The sequence below is a fragment of the Rhinolophus ferrumequinum genome, chromosome 21, assembly GCF_004115265.2.
Source record: "Rhinolophus ferrumequinum isolate MPI-CBG mRhiFer1 chromosome 21, mRhiFer1_v1.p, whole genome shotgun sequence".
Lineage (NCBI taxonomy): Eukaryota > Metazoa > Chordata > Mammalia > Chiroptera > Rhinolophidae > Rhinolophus > Rhinolophus ferrumequinum.
In genome coordinates, this window is record NC_046304.1 from 54,742,108 (window position 1) to 54,766,685 (window position 24,578).

A 24,578-nucleotide genomic window follows, 5' to 3' on the forward strand; every position below is an offset into this window, starting at 1 on the left:
CCCAGGTCCACCCTCGCGGCCGCGTGGCTGTGCGTCCCGGCTGTTGCCGATAAAGTTGTTTGAAGTCTGGCAGGCGTCGGCGGCGGCAGTGGGTCACGTGATCGGAAGATGGCGGCCCCGGCAGGCGGCGGGGGCTCCGCGGTGTCGGTGCTGGCCCCAAACGGGCGGCGCCACACGGTGAAGGTGACGCCGAGCTCCGTGCTTTTGCAGGTGCGGCCGCGAGCAGCAGGAGGCGGGCGGGGGCCGGCGGGCGGGCCGCGGGGGCGCGGCGTCGGGCCCACTCCTGCAGTTGGCTCCGGGGGGCCGCGGGGCCCGGCCTGCGGGGCGGGGCCCGAGGCGGCCAATGAGCGGCCTCATGGTGCGGCGGGCCCGCCCACATCCGCGTCGGGGTCCTAGGCTTTCCCGTCCCGCGTGGCTGCGGACGGGGGGTGGGCTGGCGAGGGTCGGCACTTATGCCATCCGCTCCGAGTCGGCGGCGCGCGGAGCTAGCCTCCGAGTGCCTCGCCCTGTGTCCCCATCCCGGGGGCGTCCTCCGGCCCGTGTCCGCTGTGGCTGGGTGTGCCGGCCTCTGCCTGGAAACTGACTTGCTGAGTCACTCAGCAGTTTCATCGGGGCAGTTGGTTGACCCCAAATCCGTCACATGAAAAATGTTTATTGGGCTCTGCTGTGTAGGGGACTGTGCGCATATTACGGCCTGCTGGGAAGAGCCCGTGGGGGGGTCGGGGGGACTCTGTGCGTGCAGCGCACCTGAGGGGGCCGCCCACGATCCCCTTGAGCTGGCTCTGGGGTTGGCTCGTGGGGAGGAGGGTGAAACGCGGCTGGCAGAGGGGCCCAAATTTGGACTTTATCTCAGAGTGGGGAGGGGGTTCTGGAATGTATGGGAAGATGTAGTGATGCATGGCCCGTTGGGGAGTGGCCTGAAGGTTGTGGAGCAGAGCTGGGGCGACGAGTCAGGTGCAGTGAGGACGGGGACAGTGAACTGCTTGTGGGTGAGGCACGTGGAGCTGCTGAGTGGACAGTCATGTGGCTTGTACTAGGCTTTGTCCAGCAGAGCCAACTGGCTCTCCCAGAGATGGACTCTGCCGTCCGCGTTCTCCGTGCCACTGTGCCTGCCAACCAAGTGACCAGGCCAGACACAGTGGCTCACGTCCTCTCATCTCACGCCTAGGTTCTGGAGGACACGTGCAGGAAGTTGGACTTCAACCCCAGCGAATACGATCTGAAGTGAGTGCTTTGGCCAGGCTGTCATCCTGAGTCCTCCCACCCCCTCCCCCAGGGCCCTGCTGAGGGGCTTAAACCAACAGAAATTTACTCTCTGCCAGTCTGGAGGCCAATAGCCCCAACCCAGGTGTTGCAGGGACGAGCTCGCGCCAGACGTCTAGGAGAGGATCCGTCCTCCTCTTCCAGCTTCTGGGGCCTGCTGACAGTCCTCGGCTGTGGTCACCTCACTCCAGTCTTCCTCCTCACGTGGCCTTCTCCTCTGTGTGTGTGTGTGTGTGTGTGTTCTGTCCTCTTCTGTCGCATAACCACACTTGTCATGGGATTTCGGGTGCATCCTGATCGCGGATGACCTCATGTGGAGATCCTTAACTCACCTCTACAAAGTCCCTCTTTTCAAATAAGGTCACAGTCCCGAGTTCTGGGAGTAAGGATGTGGCATATCTCTCAGGGGTCATTGTTCACCCACTGCACAGGGTTTTGTGCATTTGGTTGTGTAAGTTTCTGGTGGGGCTCCGAGGGCAAGAGGAAGTAGCTGCGGAGAAATGAGAAGAAACCGTCACACTAGGTTTCTTACAGTCCCCGGAGCTGCTTGCACGCATGGGTCTAACACGGAAAGGACTGGAGCCGCACACTGGTGGGTTGGGCATCTGTCCCACAGGAGGAGATTTCACTGTAGTGATATGTTTTTATGGTATGGCTGTCCTCGCTTTAGCGGCAGAGAGGAGCCCGTGGCGTGGGAGCCTGCTTCGTGGGCCTTGCCCGTGCTTTGTCGTGTGTGGGGCTTTTTGCAGAGGAGACTCTGAGTGGAGGCACCCTCACGCTATCCCAGCTCCCCGCCTCCTTGCCTGACCCCCAAGAGTCCCAGGGCTCTGGCTCCATGCCGGGCTGTCCCCCAGCTTCCTGTCACAGAGCTACATGCCCTCTCTTCCCTTCACCTGCCTCAGTCCTTGGTTAGCATGTGGTTGGAGTTATCAGACCAGGTCTCTTGCAATCTTACCACCTTTCTCCTGTCTCCCTGTTCTCTGCTGACTGTACAGCTGTCCATTGAAGAACATGGGTTTGAACTGCGCAGGTCCACTTACACGCGGGTTTTTTCAATAAACACCTGTACTGTTTCAATCCACGGATGTGGAGGGCTGCCTGTGTGCACCGATCTATGCCATTTCATGTCAGGGACTTGAGCCTCTGCGGACTAGGTGTCCATGGGGGAGTCCTGGAACCCATCCTCTGCAGATACCGAGGGAGACTATAGTTAAGTTTTGGGGAGACAAAAGTTATATGCGGAATTTTCAACCCCGGGGGTCGGCGCCCCTAGCCCCCTTGTTGCTCAAGGGTCAACTGCGTTTGTTTAAAAAGGGCTGCTACTGCTGGGGAGGGCAGCCTCGTGTGTGGTCACGTGTGCAAAACCTTCCCCTTACTCCAGGCGCCCAGCCCTCTTGCCCTGGGGTTCTCCCTCGCTCTCCCACCCTGTCTCGCAGTGGACGTTGGAATTGTTGCGTGACAGTCTCCAGCCAGTGTTAACGTGGATATAAAACTGCCTTCTTTCTCACTCCTTCCAAATGCCTGGGCCTTATAAACTGTTCCCTTTCAGAAAACCATTGTTTCCTGCTGTGTGTTGGCATTCATGCAGCTGGTGACCACTGTACGTGTGTGCATATCCCCCAGCCTCTCTTGCCGGCACCGTAGTTGTCTCCTGAACTTTCATTAGAAATAGAGCTGAGTCCGACTTTTTCCGCGGTGTAAGTAAGTCCTCTTATTCACGCTCCTCCTGATTCGCTGTCTCCTCTCTGGTCAAGGCCGTGCAGGGGTGGTGGTTTCACAGATGCCGAGGGAGGGAGCTTTTCTCAGACTTGAATGCTCTGTAAGGTTAACAGTGGTGGTTCTCGCTCTCGTACGGGTCCTGGGAGCAAAGGGTGTTGGGAGGAGAGGGACCAGGGTCAGGAAGGCCCCGGGGTTGCCTGGCTGAGACCCTCCCTGCCCACGGGTGAGGCAGCGTCCTAGTCTCTGAGGCTCGCCCTCCTTCCTCTTCTCTCAGGAGTAGGTGTGTGACTCCTTGTAGGTCCACAGCCGGCATGTGATCCAACTTGGACATCAGGGGCCGCCTTTGTGGTCCCAGCTCTGCCTTTGGGTGGCCTGGGCTACCTGTTGGTTTTTCTCACCTGAGTTTCTTGTTTGGGAAGCACCACGCTGAGCATGGCCCCGGCCTGGCCTTCCGTGAACGCAGGCTGCCAATTAAGACCAGCAGGGTCACGGAGGCTCCCGGATTCTCTCCCTGCCCTCCTCCCCTGCCATTGGGTATTTCCTGACGTGGCTCATTGGCTCTCTTCATCCCCCCAGTTCCTTCCGAGAAACTGTGCTCCCTCTGGGCCCACGACTTCCGTCACAGGGATCAGAGGAGGCTGCAGGCCCACCCTGTTGTCTGAGGGCCCATGTTGGCCTCTTCCTGAGCGGGTGGGAGACTCAGAGCTGCCAGGTCCCTGTGCAGCGGCTAATCTGAGCTGGATGTGGGCAGAGACTGAAGGGTGGCTCTGGGGTTGAAGACTTGGCTTTGCGAGCCGGGAATGGCAGTCTCGGCCCGTCATTCCCGGACCCCGGCCGTGTGTGAGCCTGGCTCTCCGTGGGGGCTTCCGGCCGGTTCCCTCTGTGGTTTTCTAGAGCCTTTGCCTTCTGTCTTTGGGGTTGTGGCCCTGCCTCAAAGGTGACAGGATCAGGAGGAAGGGGAGCTGGTCATTTCGGGAGTGAACACAGTGGCTGGACTGCCTCGGGATACAGCTCTAGTTGGTGACACGGGGTGTCGTTTGGTTAAAGCTTTCCGAGCACAGCAAGGTGCATGCCCTCAGTTGCTTCTGTGTGTTTCTATTCCCTGACCTGTCCTTGGGCCGCCCATTGCTTCCCATTGAAGGAGCAGCCAGCCCCTCGGTTGCCTGTCTCCCCTCTTGCGCTGCCTTCCTGCACTCAACTGTGTCCACTCACTTTGTCTTTCCTTCAGAAGACCTGTAGCCAGGGACCCACTTCCCCCTCTGCTAGCCATAACCCCGTTTTCACAGCCTCAGAGGCACTGGCGGGGGTTGCTGTGCAGGCTGTGTTAGCGTCTGCACGGCAGCCCTGGGCTCTGGTCTGTGTTGCAGGTTTCAGAGGAACGTGCTTGACCTCTCCCTGCAGTGGAGGTTCGCCAACCTGCCCAATAACGCCAAGCTGGAGATGGTTCCTGTGTCCCGCAGCCGTGAGGGGCCCGAGAACATGGTAGGTGCCCTGGGGCCGGCCGGCCGTGCTGCGTCCCACTCTTCCCCATGGGCTGTGGGCAGCTTCGCAGCCGAGTCCTTGCACCCATGTGTCTTCTCAGGGCCAGGCCAGGCCATTTTCACTTGGATGATGGGAAATGTGCTGAGGGTACTTGGGGCTTAGCAGTGCTGCCTTCGTCTCAGCGTGAGAGCGGTACCCGCCAGCCAGCGACCCTGGTCACAGTCGTCAGGGTCTTGGGCCACGGAGCTCTGGCAAGACTTGAGTGCGGCCTCAGTTTGGGAGGAGAGCACGTGGCCCGGAGGCTCTGGATTTGCCCTTGCCGCTCCCACCAGCCTCGCTCAGACCACAGCTCAAGTCTTCCACCAGGTCAGGAACATTGTGGTCCTAGAGATTTAGGGAGCAGCCGCCATGGAGAGGTACCCTCCTAAGCACCCCTGCTCCCTACCCCGTCCTTTACTCAAGTAATCGCGAGGGGGGCGGCCTTTGTGCCGTGAGAAACAAGGTTACTCGGGCCCTGGGGCGTTGCTCAGCGCTCCAGAGTCCACCAGGAGGCAGGCCTCGGGGACTGACCCTAACACCCCTTTTTTCTGTTACAACCAGTTCTCAGAGTTTCACATGGAGGGAACCCTGACTTCCCTTGGGGCCCCCTCAGGGGTATATTGGGAAACTGGGTTCCCATAGAACGGCTCCCTTTGTTTGGGGATTTAACGTAAATGTGCACTTGAAGAGGCCCTTGGCCCAAACAGCAGGCATGGCTGTGACAAAGAATCCAGCGTCAGGCCATGCGGGTGGGCCATGGGAGCTCAGGGTTGCAAACACACCTACCTCTGGGGTTCTGCCCACTTCTGGGGCCCTGCCCACCTCTGGGCTCTGTTTACCTTGGGGACTCTGCATGAGCTCTGGTGTGTCATCAATTGACAGGGAGTCCAGAAAGGAATTTCCCCCTTTTGGGTTGTAGGCTTGTATCTCTGTTTAGGGACATAATTACTAAAAATAGACTTACAAAAGCAACACGCTCATTAATGGAAAAGTCCAGAAAACACAACACATTCGTTTTCTATGGCTGCATAACAAATTACGTCCAAATCTGTCAGCTTGAGGCACAAGAACCTACCAGTGTGTGCAGAGAGGCAGTACTGGCCGGCAGCATTTGGCCCCCACGCCCCACGAGATAACAGGAGCCCTCCCGCCCGTGCCCTGACAGCCAGGCCTGGGTCCAGACAGCTGCTTTCCTTCTCCCTCATTCTGCCTCTCGCCTCCTCAGGTTCGCATTGCTGTGCAGCTGGATGATGGCTCCAGGTTGCAAGACACTTTCTGCTCGGGCCAGACGCTCTGGGAGCTTCTCAACCATTTTGCACAGACGAGGTGAGCATCAGGGAGCGGGTTCCAGATCTGTCCCCTGCACGGTGGGGTGGAGCGGTGGGCGGTGGGGCTGTCCCAGAGCTGTGGCGCCGGGCTCTCCTGCGCTGGAGGCTGCGCCTGGGGGGCTCGGTGGTCCCGGTGAGAGGACTGGTCTGAGATGGGCGCTGCCTCTTCACCAGCCACAGCAGGCTTTCCTGGTGTGATGCCAGACCTCACCCTCCAGGAAGAGCAAGGCCACACTTGTGCCCTGTGGGGTTTGGTGAGCAGTGAGGGGAGAAGTGGGGTGCTGGCCCCTCAGCTGACACATGCTTTAGGTGTAAAACTCCCTTATGATGAAAATGGGTTCTGTTGAAAAGAAAATTTTCTTAATGATAACTGACGTGTGTCTGTTTCTACGTGGTGACTAATGCTTTAAACTGGTCTCCTGAATGTGTCAAAATGGTAGCCCTTTAAGGGTTGGTCTGTCATGATGAGGTGGAAGTCTCGTCCACTTTGAAAGGTCTCAGCCAGCAGGATGAAGGGACTGTGGGCAGGTGTGACTCTGTGCCCCACAAAAACGAGGAATAACTCAGAGGAGGGGACCGGGCTCCGCGGTATGGGGCCCACCTCCCTGGAAGGACCCAGGCACCTCCACAGAAAAGAGACCTGCGGTGAAGACAGGGCGAGAGTCCCCTGTGGGAACAGTCAGCAGTGGGGGCAGATGAAAACAGGCAAGTATGGAGAACAATGTCCTCTGCTGGTGCACTGGACTGACCTGGTCCTTGGGTGTCAGGGGAGGGCGGGGCCGCCTCGGGGACATTCGTGGTTCACAGGAGCCCTGACGACGGGTTGACTTCTAAACGGTGTTTATGACGTAGTTTAACAAACATCAGGAGAGTGGAGACAGCTCTTGGAAGAAATTGGTGCCGTCAGGGGCAGGCAGGCCTGGGAGGGTTTATAGAGCCCTCGGACTGGACAGCAGTGGGTGTGTCAGGATGCACGCTGACCGTTTGTTTGTGTGCTTCATTAACACAGGAGTCTTGTGCCCCGAGCAACTTGTGCATGCTCTTTTTTTGCTTATGAAGCTGTCGTGATGTCCTAGACGTTCCCTTAGAGGGTCGTTGGCTGTGTGGGTCGTTTGTGTGGATGCTGCCTCGTTTGTGCAGCCCCAGCAGCACTTCTGGTTGTCACTCCATGGACACTGGAAGTCTGTGCACACTCCCAGCTCCTCCCCGAGAATAAATTCCGAGAGGCAGAATTGCTGGGCTGGCAGGTAGGGGTGTCCTTAAGTTTTACCTCCAAAAGTGCCAAGCCCAGCCTTTCCTTGGAAGCTGGCGTTCCTTTGGTGGCATTCACTGACCTTGAAGCAGGTTCCCATCAGGGAGGGTGGGTGGCGCCAGCCCCAAAGCGAAGACCAGATGCTGAGGCCACTGCAGGTCCCTGACAGGCGTGAAGGAGGTGCTGGGTGCAGAGGGATGTGCTGCTGGAGGCCTGTGGGCAGGTGTCTCTGGGGTTCCCCGCAGGGGGGAAACCAAGTAGCTGGCTTTTCCTACTTGGTGCTTTTGCGAAGAGGTGAGTGTCCCAGAGCAGTTGGCGGGTAGCGCTTGGCACGTGCAGCGCTTGGCGGGAGCGTCGGAGGCAGCACAGCACCTGGGTCTGCTGTTGCTCACGTGGCCGGTCCTTTTTGCCTGGGGATCAGGGTGGGCATTTGGGGCTCCTAACTGGCCACTTGACATGCCACCTGGGCCACACGTGCGGGCCACAGAGGTAATTAAGAATTTCTGGTAGCCACATCAAAGGAGAGTAAAAACAGGTGTGATTAATTTTAAGAGTTTGGTTAACTTGACTCCATATACCAAATATTACCCTTTGAACATGTAATCAACAGGAAAATGAGATTTTATATTTTTCGTTGTGGGAGGTCCCTCACACCTGGAGCCGCCCACCTGTGGGCCAGCTGCTGCACGTGCTCAGCGCTCACACGGGGCTGCTGGGTGCCTCGGTTGGCCCTCGCCTGGACGTGGACTGGCCAGTCTTCCTCCTGCTTCTCAAGCATCTGCTGCAGGGAGGGCCACCAGGAGACGGGCTCCAGGCACGCCACCCCCAGGCTGGATTCTCCCCCACAGCCCTGGCCCCTCTGCTCCCAGCCTGATTTCACCTCCAGCCCACCTCAGCACCACTCATCATACCTATAGTAAAATCGTGGATTCGGGGGTCCCTGGGGAGGGCAGGCCGTCTGCGTGTTTCTCCTGGGGTCTGAGGTCTGAGGCTGGGGTGCAGCCTGGGGGTGTACTGGGGGCAGGTTTGTGTGCCGAGTCCCAGGGCCTTGAGCTCGGCCAGAGGCATAGATGCCGGGTGTCCACTCAGAGCTCTCGGAGGCCCCACCGCGTTTCCCTGGGAAGCCAGAGGCACTTCCCTCTGCAGTTGTCCCTGGTCTGTCCGCCCTGGAGGAGGAGGCTGGGTCCGTCCAGCCTTGACCGTCTTGCTGCCTTAACCTCATCCTCTCGTCTTTCCGTGCCCGGGCTGCCAGGTGGGAGGTGGGCGTCACCTGGCCCCTGAGACGTGGCCGCACCCAACGTGGGAGTCGCTGTGTCAGCAGGAACGCTTGGAGCCTGAAGTCACAGCTCTGTCGGTTGGCTGGATTTTTGTTGGTTGTCCTGGCCTGGGCAGCGTGGTGGTGCCAGGTGTGTGTTGGCAGCACCTGTGTTTGTACCAGCCACGACTTGGTCAGGCCCAAATAGGTGACACAGACAGAAGGGGCTTCAGGTGGTCTGACTTGTCCTCAGCGGTGGGGGCAGTGTGCTTTGTGCCCCTGTGTCCTGCCTGGCTGACTCCCGCTGGCCCCCACCCGACCAGGGGAACAGGTTTGCTGGCCTTATACTCCCTAAGCCACCATGGCTCCCGGCTGAGTTGGCGTCTGGAACAAGGCGGGCACCCACGCCCAGCCTCGCGTGGTGGCTGGTGGCTCTGCCTGGGTCTGGAACACACGGCTTCTCAGGAGGCCCAGCACAGCCCCCTCAGGGACGTTTGGAACTTCAGCGAGGCCTGTTGCAGGGGGGCCGGGGGCTCTTGCTGAGGGTGCGTGAGGGGACGGCTCCTTGATGCGCTGGAATGTCCCCTGGGTCCACTGTCCCGGACGGAAAGCTCTGCTAATTGGCCGGGAAGGTCTGGAAGTGATTGGGCCACCCCTCCCCTCGCGTGTTTACAGGGAATCGGATCCCTCTGGAGGAGCCGCACATCAAAGCCTGGCTGGCTGGTGTTTGATGTCCAGAGGCCTCGGAAGGCAGGAGGCAGGCGGCAGGCGCTCGGCCCTGTTTGTGATTTGTGGTCCTGCTTGCATGGTCCTGGGGAGGATTGCGACAGGTTCTCCTCTGGCACTTTGGGGTCTTGTGGTTTCCTGAGGCCTGGCCTGGGGTCACTGGGACTCGGCCCACGGAGACTGTGGTCGAGGCTGTCAGCCGGTGGGTCTCCTACTTCCTGCGGAGACCTCAGGAGGCAGTGAGGCTGGTGGTGCCCCGGCTCGGGCAGGGGCAGGGCCATACTGCCTCCAGGAGCTCCCACAGCTGGCTCTGGATTGTGGGTCACAGCCCTGAGCAACACATGAAAGCATAAGCTAAAAGCAGAGAAACAGGCAAAACCCACACCAGACCACGCAGTGGGCCTGGTCACGGCCTTGGACAGCGGAGTCTGTGGAGTGCGTGTGCAGTCGGAGGCCCCGCTGCCTCTGGTCCCGGGCCAAGCTCCCGTGTCTTCCCGTCCCGGTCACGTCCATGTGGGTGAGCAGTGAGGCCTGGAAGGGCAGTGCTGCGCGGCCTGATGTCCCTCTGGGCCTCCGGCCTTGCGGGCCCAGCCCGTACGGCTGCCTGGGTGTTCCAGGGGCCGTCTGGGGTAGGCGTTTATTTGGAGGGCTGGTATACAACTATGAAAGTGCTGGAGTGACTTACTCTTGGTGGGCACAGGCGCGGGTCTGCCGTGTACATGCTGCAGAGCCAGGACTCGGCTGGCATGCAGCCCGTAACCGGGGTCGTCAGCTCGCGCCCTGGTAGTGCGAGGCGAGGCAGTGTTGGGTGTGGTGTGGCACGGGTGCGAGTGTGCACATGCACGCCCGCCGTCCTTCGAGCCCGTCCAGCGCTGCTGCGGGAGACTGCTCTCTCCCATCTCGGGGTCCGGCTTATGAGGCAGGAGGACTCGGTGGCTGGTCCTGTGTGGGCAGACGCTCGCTGCCATCTTACTGGAGAGCACAGCCTCCAGGATAAGAAGGGGGACAGTCTGGCCCTGGTCGGCTGGTGACCTGGGTGACAGCACTGAGGTGTCGCCGGGTGGGGACACCTGCTGAGTTTGCTATTAATGTTTTCCCAGACAATGGAGAAAGGTCTGTGGTGCATCCACGGTTTTTCCAGCCTGTTTGTCTCCAGGAGATTCCCACACCCAGCCGTGTGGCTCAAGGCTAAGGGGCCTGGGCTGCCCGGGTGCACCTCTGTCCTGAGTCCTGCACAGCCTTTGGTTTTGTTTTGTGTGTTTACTGCTGACAGTGATTTCAGGGGCCCTCAAGAGCCATCGGTGTGGGCCTATCCTGTGACCATGTGGACCTCTGGACACACTTCCCGAGGATGCACCACTGCACCCTCCCGAGGGGTGGCCCTCAGGCCGCCCACCCTGGGTGCAGGCGGCAGGGCCCCAGTCCTAACACGAGGTTCCGGTCAAGAGCCACCGCTTGGCCCTCAGGAAGACCACGGTCCCGTTTGTTCCGGTGTTGCCCCATGGGGCCTGGCTGGAGGGGACGGCCAGCTCGGAGTACTGGTGACCTCAGAGACCTGGTGTCTGCCTCAGAGTCCACTTAGTGGATTCGTGCCCTGAGCTGCTGCAGGCACTTTAGGGGTCAGTGACTCTCCTGGAGGACAGTTTCAGATAAAAGCCCAGATCACAGTCCCCGGGACTCTCTTTCTCATTGCTGCCCCTGGGCACAGTTGATAGTGACCCTGGGCCCGTCCAGGAGGTGGCTGGTGCTGCTTGCCTCCCTGCTCTGTGTCCGTGCGCTTCGAGTCTCGAGGCTGGTGGGTCAGGCCTCTTGGGCAGGTGGCTGCCTCCTTCTGGGTAGGGTGGGAGGCGTTCCACGCTGACTGCCTGGGTGCCATCCCAAGGGCACTGGTGTCCCTCCCGCGTGCCAGCGGCCGGCCTGTGATGTTTCCTCCCTCTCCTGCAGGGAGTGTCTGGAACAGCCGAGTGAGGCCAGCCCGGTCTGCGTGTCTATGAGGGATGAGGTAGGTGCTGCGGCCCCACCCGCCTGGCCCCGGGCCCCACCTCCTGCTCCCAAGCGGCCACGCGGGCCCAGCCCCGTTTTCCAATCTGGAAAACTCACTCTCCTTCAGACCCGCCTTCAAAGAGTGTGTGTGTGTGTGTCGGGGAGGGGGGGGCGGGGGGGGCGGGGGGGGCTTCAGCTCTGAAAGCACGATGTGTTTCATGGAAGAAAAGCAGGCCGCCGGCTCCTGGAACTAACCGCGGCCGCCCAGGCGCTCCCAAACCTCCCTCAACGCCCTGTTTGTTTTCTCAGCTTCTTTCAAAGCCCAAGAGTCACAAAAGTGGTTTCATTTTAATAAATATTTGCTTTGCTCCGTGTTTTGATCTTTTTCAAAACCGAGTGCAGCGTGGTGCAGGCCCAGCCTGGCCAAGGCCCTGCCTGTCCCCACCCACCTTCCCGTGACGGGGACCCTCCTGGCGCTTGGTCCCCTGGCTCACAGGGGCTTTTTGTTTCGACTCTGGCCAAGTTCCCTTTCCTGGCCCAGGGTGGCCATGTCCCCAAGGGGCCCCAGGAGGGCCCTGATGTGGATGGGATGCACCCACCAGGGCTGTGAGGGGATTTGGGGAGCATGTGCTCCCCTGGAGGACCCAGACCACTGGGCCTTGGGCACTTGGGTCAGGTCAGGGCCATCGTGGTGAGTCCATCCCTCAGAGGGCTGGCCAACTCGCCAGCAGAAGTGGCCTGCCCAGGCCTGGGATGGGGCGGGGTAGGGGGACAGAGCCCAACCAGTGAACAAATGCTCGGGAGCAGCTGGGGGCCCCATGGTGCTGGCAACCAGGCTGGGATGGGGCGTGGGAGCGCTAGGCAGGAGGGCAGGGCCTCTGGTGCCCTCACCAGGGTCATTGCGAGTCCTCGGCCCAGGCCAGGCAGGTAGCTTTGTCAACGAGGGGTAAGCGGATGTCCGGGGCACAGCTGTCCTGTCCCCTCCTTGCAGGTGACTGGCAGAGCCGCCTTGCAGAGCACGACGCTGCAGTCACTGGGCCTCACCGGGGGCAGTGCCATCATCAGGTGGGGCCTCAAAGGAAAGAAAACGGGAAATGTGGAAACAGAGGGAGGAGCACACGCGCCCCCCTGCCACCTCTCCCCTAGATCTGAGGCCACTGCCCTGGGGCTCTCCCACTTGCGTGGTGGGGGTGGGGGGGTGTGTCAGGCAGGCGTCTGCTCTCTGCAAGGGCCAATGGGGCAGGTGTGCAGCCCATGCATGGGTCTCCCACTCCCCACCAAGTGAACTGAGACGGGAGGGGGCGGGAGGGCCTCCAGGGGACTGGACTCAGATGTGAGCTGTGTGTGGACTTTCATTCTCTCTGCCCCCACCCCCAGGTTTGCCATGAGGCAACGCATTTCGGCCATCAAGCAGGAACCTGGAGGTTCCCGGAGCGAAAGCCCAGGGAGCCCGACTCCTTCCCTGTCGGCCGAACAGGCAGCCAGCAGCCCTCTGCTGCCGTTGAGCTCCATGGGGCTGAGCCAGGGTGACATGAGCCGTCAGGACCAAGCAGTCACCTCAGGGGCCAGCCACGTGGATGGCCTGGGCCCAGAGCCTGTGTCCGTGCAGGCAAAACAGACCTCAAAGCAGCCCACACCTGCCCCCTTTGTGCCTTTTTCTGGCGGGGGACAGCGCCTGGGGGGCCCCTCCGGCTCTGCGAGGCATCTGATGTCACCTTCAGCCAAATTGCCAAAGTCCTTCTCCAGCCCCGGAGGCCCCTCCAAGCCCAAGAAGTCGAGGCCTGGCCAGGAGCCCCAGCCGGAACCGGAGCCGGTAAGGGGTGAGCTGGGTGCCGGGGGTCCTTCCTGCTGACCGCATCTGACCTCTTGGCCGGTCAGCCTTGGGGGACAGCAGGGTCACTGGGCGCGTTTTCATCTTCTCAGGGAAGTGATTTTTTTGGCATTATTTTGTCTTCAATCAGCTTCACTGGGGCACCATTTTAAATGTAGTTTGATGGATTTTGACAAACTCATGTTCGCCCGTGACCACTGTCACAGCCAAGAGAGCTTGTCTTTCGGGTGGCCCTCGCGTGGGTGCGGGGACCGTGAACACTCCTGTCTCAGGCCGTGCCTCAGAGCCGTCACCCTCCACCTTTCTGTCTGGGTCGCTGGTTTCGACATGCAGGTGGCTTTGGCATTGATTGTTTCATGTCACACTTACTGCTGAGCCAAGCATCCCCACAGCTCATCCACCACCAGCCAGTGGGGGTGTGGGGCAGGCAGAGTGGTTTAGCATCACCCTGACCCAGGCACAGGGACGTTTGGGCCATGTTAGAAACCAGTCTGCAGTCCCCAGTCTCATGACCTTTGTCACTTGGGCCCAGAATCAGTGGCCAAAAGCAGACGCATGTGTTTGGGGTGAGCCAGTGAGGGGGGCCTGACTCCCACTGGGCTTGCTCTTCCTGGGGTCCCTGGGTTTGGGGCTAGACACTGGGGCCAGGACTGGCTGTCTGTTTCTCCCAACCTAACAGTTCAGGGGTTGCACGGAGTGGGGCTTCTGGGCCCTTGGCCCCCTGCCCGGACAGGCCCTGGTTCTGTGTGTCTTGGGGACCTGCGGATGGCCCCTGGGCTTGTGCTTGCCCAGGAGGTGATCGCTGTCTGGACACAGGGTCCTGCACATCCCGGAGCACTGACCCTGGGCCCCCGGCAGGAGGGGGCATCCGCCTGGTCGCCAGCAGCGCTGCCTTTGATCTGGGAGCCCAGCAGCTGGTCGGTGGTGGGGCGTCCCCGCCCGCCTCGTGCCTCCTGTCACTAACAGCCGCACACCCAGAGGGCCAGCAGGCCACATGGTGTCTGCTTTGTGTCCCTTTTCAGTGCTGGGGGAGGGGAGAGGGGAACAAAACAACTTTGGGGGGACTTCAAAGGTACCGTTTAGTAATCAAAAGGAGTTTCCAAGTTTCCCATTAATGTTTTGCCTGTGTGTGGTTTTAGGATTTAAATAAAGAGTCGGAAGAGACAGGGTAAAATATAGGCAGGTCCTCAGCTGAGCCTGGGATGGTTTACAGACCCGGCGGCTCCAGCCTTTGATGTCGGAACATTAATTATTAGAAGGTAGTTTAACTGGCCATCAGAACCGGGCTGGGCGAAGCTGGGGCTGCCTGGCGGCCCCTGGGCTGCCCTTTGAAGTTCTCCTGCCGGCCGCCCCGCAGCTCTGTGCGTGCAGCCTCCGTCCCAGTGGGCACTCCGACCCCCCTCCCCCCCGCAGAGGGCATAGGGTCCCTGATCAAAAGCCCCGGTCCCCTGGGCAGGATGGGTGGCTGATAGTGGTTGCCCCTGTGCCTGACCATCCCATGTGAAGGGACCTGACACTTCCTTGGCACCTTGCACTGTGTCTCAGGGCGGCATCAGCCTTGCCTCTGGCTATCCCCGCTCCCTGGCTTACGGGTGGGAGGCTGGGAGGCGCCCGTCCACATGGAGAGCGGCGCCCTCACTGCCCTGCAGCCCTCCTCTCAGCCTGGGACACCTGCCCATGATGTCTCCCCGAGAGCAAGTCCCACTGCCTGTCCCTGCCATGCCCAGTGGTGTGTGTGGATGCCCCGGGCTCCGGCTACAGCCCCAGCCGTCCTGGGGCACAGCATGGCCTTAGCTGGAATGCCCACTGAGGTCTCTTGGCTGATAGGGGAGCAGCTTTGAAGGCGCCGGCTGAGTCTTGGTGGCAGTTTTTGAAGCCTGGTGACAGGCAGGTGCCCTCCAGCATCTCTGTCCTGCAGTGTCTCGTCCACGACTGGACTCAGGGGAGGGACAGATGCCCAGCCTGTGTACCGTAGTGGAGAACGGGTGTCATGGCGCCCCTGGCACCCTGAGCTGCCCAGACAGGCTGGGGGGCTCCCACAGATGAGGCCCGGTGGCCCGGTTTGCAGAATTTGGACCCCTTTAGCCTGTTGACCGCAGGCTCCCCAGGGGCAGCTTCTGTGCCTGTGCTGGAGACCCTTGTTTACTTCAGTGTTTGGGGCTCCATTCGCCTTCTCCACAGCAACACGCCTGGCCCCGCCATGGCCACATGGGAGCTGCCCAGCCTCGACGCTGGGGCCCAGTGCTTACCTGCCCTGTTCTCTTCCTTCTAAAACACCTCTCATGTCTTCTGCTGGGAAGGCGAGTGGGCGGGCCCAGGAGTGCCTGCTGAGGGAGGCCCTGGCTCCGCCAAGTGCTGGCTGCTGGGCACCTCTGCCTCCGAGCCTCGTGTCCAGGGCCGTCTCTCGTGCAGCCTGTGCCTGCCTGCCCAGGCCTTTGGCGGTGCCCATGCCCTGGCGCTCCCTGCAGGGGCGGTGGCTCTGGGAGTAACTCGGGAGGTTTGGCCTGCGTCCCTCGGTAGTGATTCATTTAAGCTCTAAGCCTCAAGGGGAAACGCTTCGAATTCTCTCTCACCAGAATCATTGTCAGGACCGTCTGGGCTGCAAGGGAGGCGGGAGGGGAGGAGAGCAAGAGCCCTCACCAGGAAGCTAGAAATCTGGGCTTGAGGTCACCTCCACAGAGGTTTTACAGTTTTTTCTCCGTGTGTCATCACGTCTTGGAAAATTACTGTCAAGAAAATGAAACTCAGCGGGCAGCGAGGCCACTTCTGACATGAGGGGACCCCTGCGTGCCCAAGTGGGTTCTCAGCCACTTGTGTGGTGGCTGCTGGAGCTCGTCCACCCAACTGTCCAGAGACTGTCAAGCCCACATCTCGGCCCAGCGCCCGGTCCCCTCGTCCCCTCCGTACTCGGCCCCCTGTGGTGCCAGCCAGTGGTGTGGGGCTGTGGTGGGCAGTCTCTCAAGCCTTCATCTCCTCAGGTCTCCCTCCACCGCCTGTCCGGTGTGCCAGGGACTTTCTGAAGGCACCAATGGCCGTCCTCAGCTGACAGTTGTCACCAAGTCCCCAGCCCTAAATGGCGTGTCGCTCCAGCCTTTGTTCAACTCTGGCTTGTCACCCAGGGCCGCCTCTGAGCGTCACCCTCAGACGGTGGTCCCGTTCCCTCTGCATGCCGCTGGGGCCCCTGGCAGTGTCATCCTGGTGAGACAGCTATAAGACTGTTCACCAATGAAGTGATGGCAACTCACGTTCTTGGTGGCAAGCCATCTTCTGTGTGGCTCCCTGGAAGCCTCTGGAGCCAACCTGGAGATTTGAGTCATGGAGGTCAGCTGTCAGGAGCGTGAGGAGGTTCCAGGCTCCATCATTCTCAGCACAGAGCCTGGGACCCCGCCAGCGTCTCAGATGCCAGCTGGAAGGTTCATCTCAGACCCCTCCCCAGGCCCCAGGGATGTGCCCCTTGGCCAGGACGTAGGACTCGCTCCCGTAATGAGGGTTAAGGCATGACACGTTCCCTCACGGCTGCTACCATGTGCGTTCTGCTTTCCTAATGATGTCTCATTCTAGATCTCTGTTCTCCATCCAAAAATGTCTCCATAAACCACCTGGTCTGGGAGCCATGCGTAATACCTGCTCGTGACCAGGGTCCAGCGGGTGAAGGGACAACAAACGAGGCCAGATTGTGGTCCAGTGGCCGCAGTGAGCGCTGGCTGGCTGAAGCCCCTCCTTGAGCTTCTTGCCCCAGGAGCTGTCAGACCAGCCCCTCCCCCACCTCCCTTTGCCTGGAAACGCTCTCTCCTGGGAAGGCTAAGGTGAGGGTTTGAAGCCGCCTGGCTTCTCCCTTGTCATTTGGTAGCATGGTGACATTTCCTGCCAGCCTAGCCACCAATCTGTGTATTCTTGTGGGACAGGGCCTGCCTGGGGCCAGGACGTGGCAGCAGCCCTGGGGCTCGGCTGTCCCCTGGAAGTGCCAGGAGGACAGCAAGGCCAGCGTGGCCATGTGCTCCCTGGGACTGGCTTCACCGACTGTGTTCCAGCGTCAGGGACTCATCTGGATGGTCAGTCTCAGCTTGGTGCCACGGGCTGCGTGTCACCCAATTGCTGCATTCATGGGGTGACTTGTGTGCCTGGGGCTGGGTCCTCTAAGGGAGGTACTAGGACAGGTGGCCCCAGAGCCTTTGTGCTATAGCCCTTAGGGGCCTGGCTCTGGACACAGTGATTCCCGCTCAGGCACATGTGTGTTCTGCTCTCACCCCCCACCCCCCCCACAGGAGCCCAGGCTTGCTCTCGGCCCTTCTGGAATGCAGGCGCCATGGCTGTGGGGGGCAGCCTGGCGCCTGGCATCTTGTTATAAAAAGCTCTGGCGTAGACTGCTCGTGGCGGCTGCAGGATGGTTGTGGCTTTGAAGGGGCAGCCCCCAGGGGCCTCGGTCAGCCACCTACGGGTTCTGCTGCCCAGGCCTCAGCTAGCCCTTCCTGGCCACTGTGCCATAGCATTCTGAGATCAGAGGGGTTTCCTGGCGAGAGCCCGTCTCCTTTCTCTGGGGGAGAGGGCATTGTGAAGTGTGACTGTAGGGACCTGCCTTAGTGGACAGTCCAAACCTTGGGTGTGGCCTGGAAAGGGCTGCGCTGGAGATACCTGGCAGGTGCACTGGGGGAGTGCCTCCCCAAACGCTGAGCGGCTTGGGCCTGGCCGTCCCAGGCCGGTGGGTCTCACCTTTAGGGCAAGCGGGGCTGTTTGGAAGAACCATCAGTCTATCAGAGAAGCGAGTTCCCAGCGCCCGCCCCGCGCGCCCTGGCCCCAGGTGTGAAAAGCATGAGGTGTGTGGGGGTGAGGGAGGACAGGACCTGGCGTGGACACCTTGATCAGGCCCAGCTCCTGCAGCAGCCTCAGTGCTGCGGAGTGTCCCCTGCCCCCCTGCTCACTGCCGTTACCCACCCCGAGGCCACAAGAGCAAGCCCTGCCTTGTAATTTCCATCGCCCTTGCTGCCAATCAGGACTGACACTGTCCCTTCCTGTGTCCCCAGGGTGGGCAGAGGGAGGGGCCAGGCTGCTCCCTTGGGGAGTGGTAGTGGGGTCAGCCGGGCCGTGGGGCCAGCGGTTGGCAGGTTTTTGCCAAACCTCTAATTTGGGAGCTGCCGCTTCCCCTGCCCCTCCCATGGAGCCCCAGACGTGGCCTTGACCAGGTCACTGCTCCCCAGGCTTTGGGGACCCTGATAGCAGGCAGCTTCCTGGGCCCCTTCCGGTGGGGGGGTGAGGGGGGGCTCCCATGCAGACAGGAAGTGAGGAAAGGAGCTGCTGTGGGAGGTGGGCCCTGCCAAGCGGCCACTCCCTGAGTCCCCCCAGCAGTGACTGAGCCAAGACCCCAGGTCCATGTGCCCTCCTGGTGAGCGAGGGTCCCAACAATAGCCTTGCTGAGCAGATTGGCATGGCGGGAGCGGTTCCAGCCTGGACAGGCCTGGCCTGGGTTTCCCAACCCACTGTCCCATACCCCACCCTGGAGACCTGGCCTTGGCCGATAGCTGGGGCTGGCGAGGCCTGGGCTTGGCTCAGGTCTGCAGGGCTGCACCCTCAGCAGGGCCTGGGTGACCTGGCCCCATGTGGCTGGGCACCCGGGCCCCTTGTGGGAGCCTGCGTCAGCAGAGCCCTCTGCCTCGCAGCCGGTCGACCGGGACCCCGTGGTGTGCCACCCTGATCTGGAGGAGCTGCACCACGCCTGGCCCGGGGAGCTGCCGGACGAGTTCTTCGAGGTGACCGTGGACGACGTGAGAAGACGCTTGGCCCAACTCAAGAGTGAGCGGTGGGTGTGACCCCAGCCCCTGCTCCCCACCTCAGGCCCCCAGTACCTGTGCCCTCATGCACCTGGGAGCGTGTGGGGCCCAGGCAGGGGGCACCTAGTCCCGTCCAGCTTGTGTGGGGCCTCCACTGTGGCTGGGGAGACCTGGGCCTTCACCCACCCCTTCTGCAGGGAGCGCCTGGAAGAAGCCCCCTTAGTGACCAGGGCCTTCAGAGAGGCTCAGATGAAGGCGAAGCTGGAGCGATACCCTAAGGTACCGGAAGGGCTGGGGTGTCAGTGCGGGCTCTGCGCTGGGGCCTCCCTTGGCCACCGCAGCCCACACGCCACTGGCTGTGGTCAGCTGTGCTTCACCCAGGCCTGCACCGCCTCGGTTAATTACTGAACCAGTCAGCCCGTTTTATGAGGAAAACAAAGTTCGGTGTGTTTTTACACACACACACGGGGGCACTGCCCGGTCCTCGCGTCCAGCTCCTGGCACAACTGTAGCCAGGGGCGTGGTGGGGACAGCGAGGGCCAGGGGGCGAGTGGCACTTCCTCCTGCCCCAGTCCTGGTGTCTGCCACCCGGGGTGGGGGCCTGGCCACCGTGGGCGCAGGGGCGCCGCTGACGCCTGTCCTGTCCACCCAGGTGGTCCTGCGGGTCCTGTTCCCTGATCGCTACATCCTACAAGGTTTCTTCCGCCCCAGTGAGACAGGTAAGTGGCTGCCTGGGCACCTGTGAGGGCCGAGCCCCTCCTGGATCCTCCCTCAGGGCTGTGGGTCCGTGGCCACCTAGCCTCTGGGCTCCAGGGAGGCGGATGTTTACAGGTGGCTGTTGTCCCTGTGGAGCAGGCAGCAGACTCTGAGCTTGCAGAGCCTGTTGGGGTGCAGGCACATGGCCAGGTCCGCCTGGCAGTGCCTGTGACCCTGGGCACCCCGTCACCCCCATCTGGGCATGGAGGGAGGTGGGCCCTGAGCTCCCCATACCCAGCAGTGGAGTCCCTGGCCTGGGGCTGCAGCTGACCTGGAAGGAAGGCGCTGATGCCACCACTTCTGAGTGGGGTCCTCTGAGGCCCCTCAGGGCTGTGTGACAGTGTTGTCACATCTGGGGCCTCCCCAGTCGGTGCTCAGGACTGGGTAATGGGCAGAGACAGAGGCAAAGGGAAGGGGTCCAGCCAGGCCGAGCCCCAGCGGGGCCTGAGGGCCTGAGGCCCGGCCTGTGGGGAGTGGGGACCTGCACAGCTCAGCCCTGGCTGTCCTGTCCCCCAGTGGGCCGGCGCCACGCGTGCAGGTGGGTCCCTGCTGGCCCTGCGCCTCCACTCACGCGTCCTTCCTCCTCCAGTGGGGGCCTTGCAGGACTTTGTGAGGAGCCACCTGGGGAACCCTGAGCTGCCCTTCCACCTGTGTGAGCTGCCCCGTGACCTGCTCGCGTGTCCCGACTCCCTCCTCAGAGCAGCCCCAGAAACAGTGTCTGGAGACCCGGGGGGGGGGGGGCACTGGCCTCCCTCTCAGGGCACCTGGGTGGTGAGGGCTGGGGTCCCTGCAGGTGAATCTGCCCCAGGTCAACTCCCCTCACCCCCCAAGCCTCTTGCCCAGGATTCTGCAGCATCAGAGGGGGCGAGAGGGCTGAGGGCGGGTCCGAAATCCTGGAGCTGATAAAGCCTGGGCTTCCCCCTCCCTCAGGCCTGCCTTCCGAGGGGCGAGGGGGCTGGGCCCTCCTCACACAGTGATCTCTCCACAGTCATCACTCCTCCAAAAACCACCCTGGACGACCCCACGCTGACCCTCTTCCAGGTACTGGCTGGTGGGCCTGGGTTGGGTGTGCTGCTAGGTCACTCCGGAGGGCGAGGCCAATGTCAGGAGGACAGTGTGGCCTTGTGCCCTGCAGAAGGTGGCCTGCAGGCAGCTCAGTGCCTCTGCAGTTGGCCCTGGGGGGAGGGGCCCTGGGGCAGGGCTGCTGGGCCCAATCCTGAAGGGTCAAGGGTCGGAGACCACTGCAGATGGTCAGCTGTCCACGAGGCCCCTGGGGTGCCAGCTGCTGGGCAAGTGTGGCCCTGGGCTGCGGGGCTGCTGCCTTCTCTGCCCCTGCCTTCCCCCACCCGCGCGGCCTCTGCTGGGAACGCCGTGCTGGGGCTGGGCCCTCCCCGCTAGCTGGCAGTGCTTCTGCCCGACCCCCCTGTCGGCCCCTGGAGCTCCCGCGGAGGGTGCGGTGCCGAGTGTTGATCTGGCGCCCTGCTGGGCTGCCTGCCAGAGCTGGAGGAATGTCCTGTCCCTTCGCCTGGGAGAGCAGCCTGGGGCCTCCCCAGCCCCTGGCCTAATGGTTTCCTCTTCAAAGTCTCCTCAGATATTTTAATTACTAACAGAGGCCAGCCCTTGTTAAGTGGCCCGCAGGCCCTGCAGAGGTCTGAGCTGGGGCTGCCACCGTTGTGGGGGAGATGGGGCAAGACCGGGCAGAGAGCTGGACGCTCACCAAGGAAAGAAGGCAAGGTGGGCGGGAGCTGAGCGCTGGGCCCCCTTTTCAGCCCCCAGGAGCCCCAGAGGCGCTGGGCCTCTTTCCTCCATCCCCGCCCGCCCTCCCTCAAAGGCCAGCCTGTTGATGTGTGAATTTGGGAGATGTTTGGGGATGGAGGGGGACCAGTGCCCAGACCTCCCCCCTAATTGGGAGCCCTGGGGTGCCGCCTGTCCCGCCCCCAAGGCCTGATTCCTGGTGACACTCTGCCCCGGCTACCAGCAGCCGTCTCCTTTCATCCGTCAGCTCAGCCTGGAGCCGGGGGGCCTACGCGTGGGCTGGCGGGGTGGCGGCCCTGTCCGCCCATCAGAGAGCTGGCAGGGCCCGGAAGGAAGCCTTCCTCTCACGGGGGGAGCGGGCGCAGAAGCCGCTGGCTTTCATGTCCCTGGCAGGGCCGTACTCTGCCGCTGGCTGCCCGGGAGGCTGCCTGGGGCCTGCCCCGTGCCCCAGGGAGGGACAGCTCACTCAGGGTGGGTGTGGGGGACGGGAGCCTAGCTGCCCCATTTGGCTGGGAGAGGCAGGGCATGAGGACGAGGGTGGGAGGGTGTGGGTGCAGAGGCCCCGGTGCCCCACATCAAACCTGCTTCGTGGACCTGAGCCCCCTTCAGAGCTGGTGCTGCCCGCCACCCGGCCCAGAACCCAGGCATCACCCTGGGTGGGTTCTGCAGACGGCCACGTTCTGTGGGGCCCCCTCAGCCTGAACAGGCAGGTAGACCCTCTGTGCTGGTGGTCACAGTGGTTTTCTGTGCTGTCTGCTCACCACTGGTGGGTTGGGATCCAGAGATGCAGGCCAATGGGGAGGGGGCTTCCAGCAGATGCTGAGGGGAGGCCAGGAGTTTGGTTCGAGGAGCTGCCCCAAAGGGCCCTGAGAATTCCCACCTGGTGGGAGGGGCCTTCAAGGCTCTGAGCCCTGCAGCCCCCAGATGGCCCAGCCCAGCTGGTCCCGTGAAATAGGAACATGCTGTCAGTCGGTGCTGTGACAGTGGTCCCAGCATTGGGGGTGGTTCTCCGAGTCAGAGCCCGACCATGCTGGGAAAGGGGTCCCCGCTCCACCACCTGAGCTTCCGGCACTTCCAGGGCCCTAGGGCAGGCCCCCCACACCCACAGGCTTTGATCCCAGGTGTCACAATGGGGTTTTCAGAGCTTACGGCCCTTGTCTGTGCCCCTTGGTTTCTGCTGTGGTCTCAGCGTTCCTGGACCTGATTTGTGAGGCTTCCTCTTTTTAATGCCCCAACTCGACTCCAAGAGCTCGGAGCTAGAGCCAAGAGCAGAGAAAACGCGTGCCCAGCTGGCAGTTGCTGTGGTCCTTCCACCAGAAGCTGGAGACATGGAGGCTCGTGCCATTGCTGCTGCCTTGGCCAGCTTTAGGGCTTGTAGCTGTCGTCCCCCTTGGATGCAGAAGTGGCTGGGGGGCAGGTTATGACGCTAGGGGCTCTAGTGCCATCTGCCGACCTCTACACCACAGTCCCGCCTCCGGACACCTCCAGGGGCACATAAGGGCTGTGTGACCCTCTCGTCCCACACCTGTGCAGTTGGGGTCGGTCCCTGGGCAGAAACCCTTTCCACCACCCCCCTACAGCTGGGGGCTTAGGAGAGGTGCAGTTTCTGGACCCCCAGGGTGGGTGTGGCACCCACTTGCAGCACCCTCCTGGTGGGAGGGGCTTCCCGCTGGCTGGACTGGCTCTTCCCACCAGGCCAGACCCAAGTCCAGTCAGGGAACCCCAGCGTGGCTTTTGAGCTCTTGGCTGGTGGACTCTCAAAGGCAGCAGACCTGGGTGGCCCATCAGCCTGCAACTCCCAGAGGAACTTGACTCCGAGTCCTCACTCCCTGTGCCCGGCTCCTGGCGGCTGAGGGTGCCCGTCTCTGTCCAGCTGCTCCCAATGGGTCTGAGTTCTCCTCAGCCTGAGGGTGCTCACCTGACTGACCCCACAGACCCTCCAGCACTCTTCTTCAGGCAACATAGTTGGGGGAGGGGAGGTGGAGTGGGAGCATGGCCAGCTGGGGAAGGGCTGGTGGCTGCCCTGTGCCTCTACGGCCCCTCTGGGCATTCGCCTTCCCCATACCCTGACCAGACAGAGTTGACCTGTGGGCCTCCTGCCTCTCTGCTGGGGAGGGGTCGTGCAGGCTTAATTGCTGCCTTCAGAGTGTTAACTGTTCATCCCAGAACTGGGCAAGAGGGAGAAGAGAGGAGGGATTAAAATGCCAGCACGCAGCTATGCTGGGGCTGCTCCTGGAGGGTCCACTGTGGCCTGATGCCCTGGGTTGGCTTGCACTGGGGTTGGTGCCAAAGGAGGCGCGTGCAAAGCTGAGGTTGGGCAGCTCTTGGGGGCTGGGGAGCAGGAGGGGTGTGGTGAGCAGCTTGCCTCCAGGTGCAGCCCCAAAGCCACCACGGAAGTGAGGTGCAGACAACCTGCCCCTCTTGCCAGCCTCTACCCACGGTGCTCAGCTGGCCCCTGAGCTCCCCTCTTCCTTCCCTGCAGGCAAACCTCTTCCCTGCTGCTCTTGTGTACTTTGGAGCTGAGGAGCCAACAGGTGGGTGGGGACCCCCACTCTGCTCACCACCGCGCTCCCCACCTGGTCCCCCCCCACCAGGCCCAGCACCCTGGCTCATCAGGTGCCCCAGAGCAGGGGGCGTCCTTTGGGTGTGGGAGGGAGATCTGTGGCCCCACACCCCCATACACTACTGGGGCTTCAGGCTGAGACAGCCACCTGCCCAGGCCATGTCCCAGAGCGGAGCGGAGCGGAGGTGGTGGTGGCGCCCCTCTGCTTCCTGACACGGGGCTGGGCCTCCTGCAGTCCTCTACCTGGAGCCCAGGCTGCTGCAACACACCGTTTCCCCATCTGCAGCTGATGTGCTGGTGGCCAGGTGAGTGCCCGCAGGGGGTGGGGGGCCCACTGCTGCAGCGCTGGCGTCATTCATTCCATCCCCAGGTGCATATCCAGGGCCTCCGTGACTCCGCCCCCACAGCCAGCCCCTGACCCTGCGCCCCTTGAGTCCCAGCCCGCTGCTGAGGAGGCAGTGGGGCCCCTTGAGCCTAGCCCCAGGGCAGCCCAGCCTGTGAGGAGGGATCTGGGCAAGGTACCCAAGTGGCTCAAGCTGCCAGGTACTGTGGGGGGGGGCGGGGCAGGGAGGGGCTGCTGGGCAGGAACCCAGGACCCCGAGGTCACCTGGCACGTTTGAATTGCAGCCACCAAGAGGTGAGATCCGCCAGCCCAGAGAGCCCACTGCTGGCAACAGGATCCCTCCCCACCCTGAGCGGGAATAAAGACGAGAGCTTCTCCTGAGACCCTCCTGTGGCCTTTCTCCAGAAAAGGGCCCCACAGCCCTCTGCCCCGGTGCCCCCTCCCGCCACTGCATGACTGTCTGGAGCTCCCCACCACAGGCCTCAAGCTGCTCCTGACCCTGGGAACGGCTGGCCCTG

General features: G+C 62.0%; 1 protein-coding gene across 4 annotated transcripts; it reads left to right on the forward strand.

Moving 5' to 3' along the window:
* Window positions 1-24,441, forward strand: ASPSCR1 (ASPSCR1 tether for SLC2A4, UBX domain containing). 4 transcript variants are annotated; one of them, XM_033090635.1, is made up of 16 exons: window positions 4-210; window positions 1,169-1,224; window positions 4,350-4,464; window positions 5,729-5,829; window positions 11,009-11,066; window positions 12,039-12,112; window positions 12,425-12,860; window positions 18,533-18,672; window positions 18,841-18,922; window positions 19,296-19,362; window positions 19,989-20,051; window positions 20,388-20,440; window positions 23,637-23,688; window positions 23,953-24,022; window positions 24,088-24,260; window positions 24,345-24,441. In XM_033090635.1, exons 1-16 carry the CDS (start codon window positions 109-111, stop codon window positions 24,356-24,358), a joined length of 1,656 nt encoding a protein of 551 aa, XP_032946526.1. In that variant the 5' UTR covers window positions 4-108; the 3' UTR covers window positions 24,359-24,441. The 4 variants fall into 4 exon arrangements, with proteins under 4 accessions (XP_032946528.1, XP_032946529.1, XP_032946527.1 ...); XM_033090637.1 differs by lacking the exon at window positions 24,345-24,441 and having other exon boundaries at window positions 1-210; window positions 23,874-24,022; window positions 24,088-24,117; XM_033090636.1 differs by lacking the exon at window positions 19,989-20,051 and having other exon boundaries at window positions 3-210.
* Window positions 24,442-24,578: the final 137 nt, after the last annotated feature.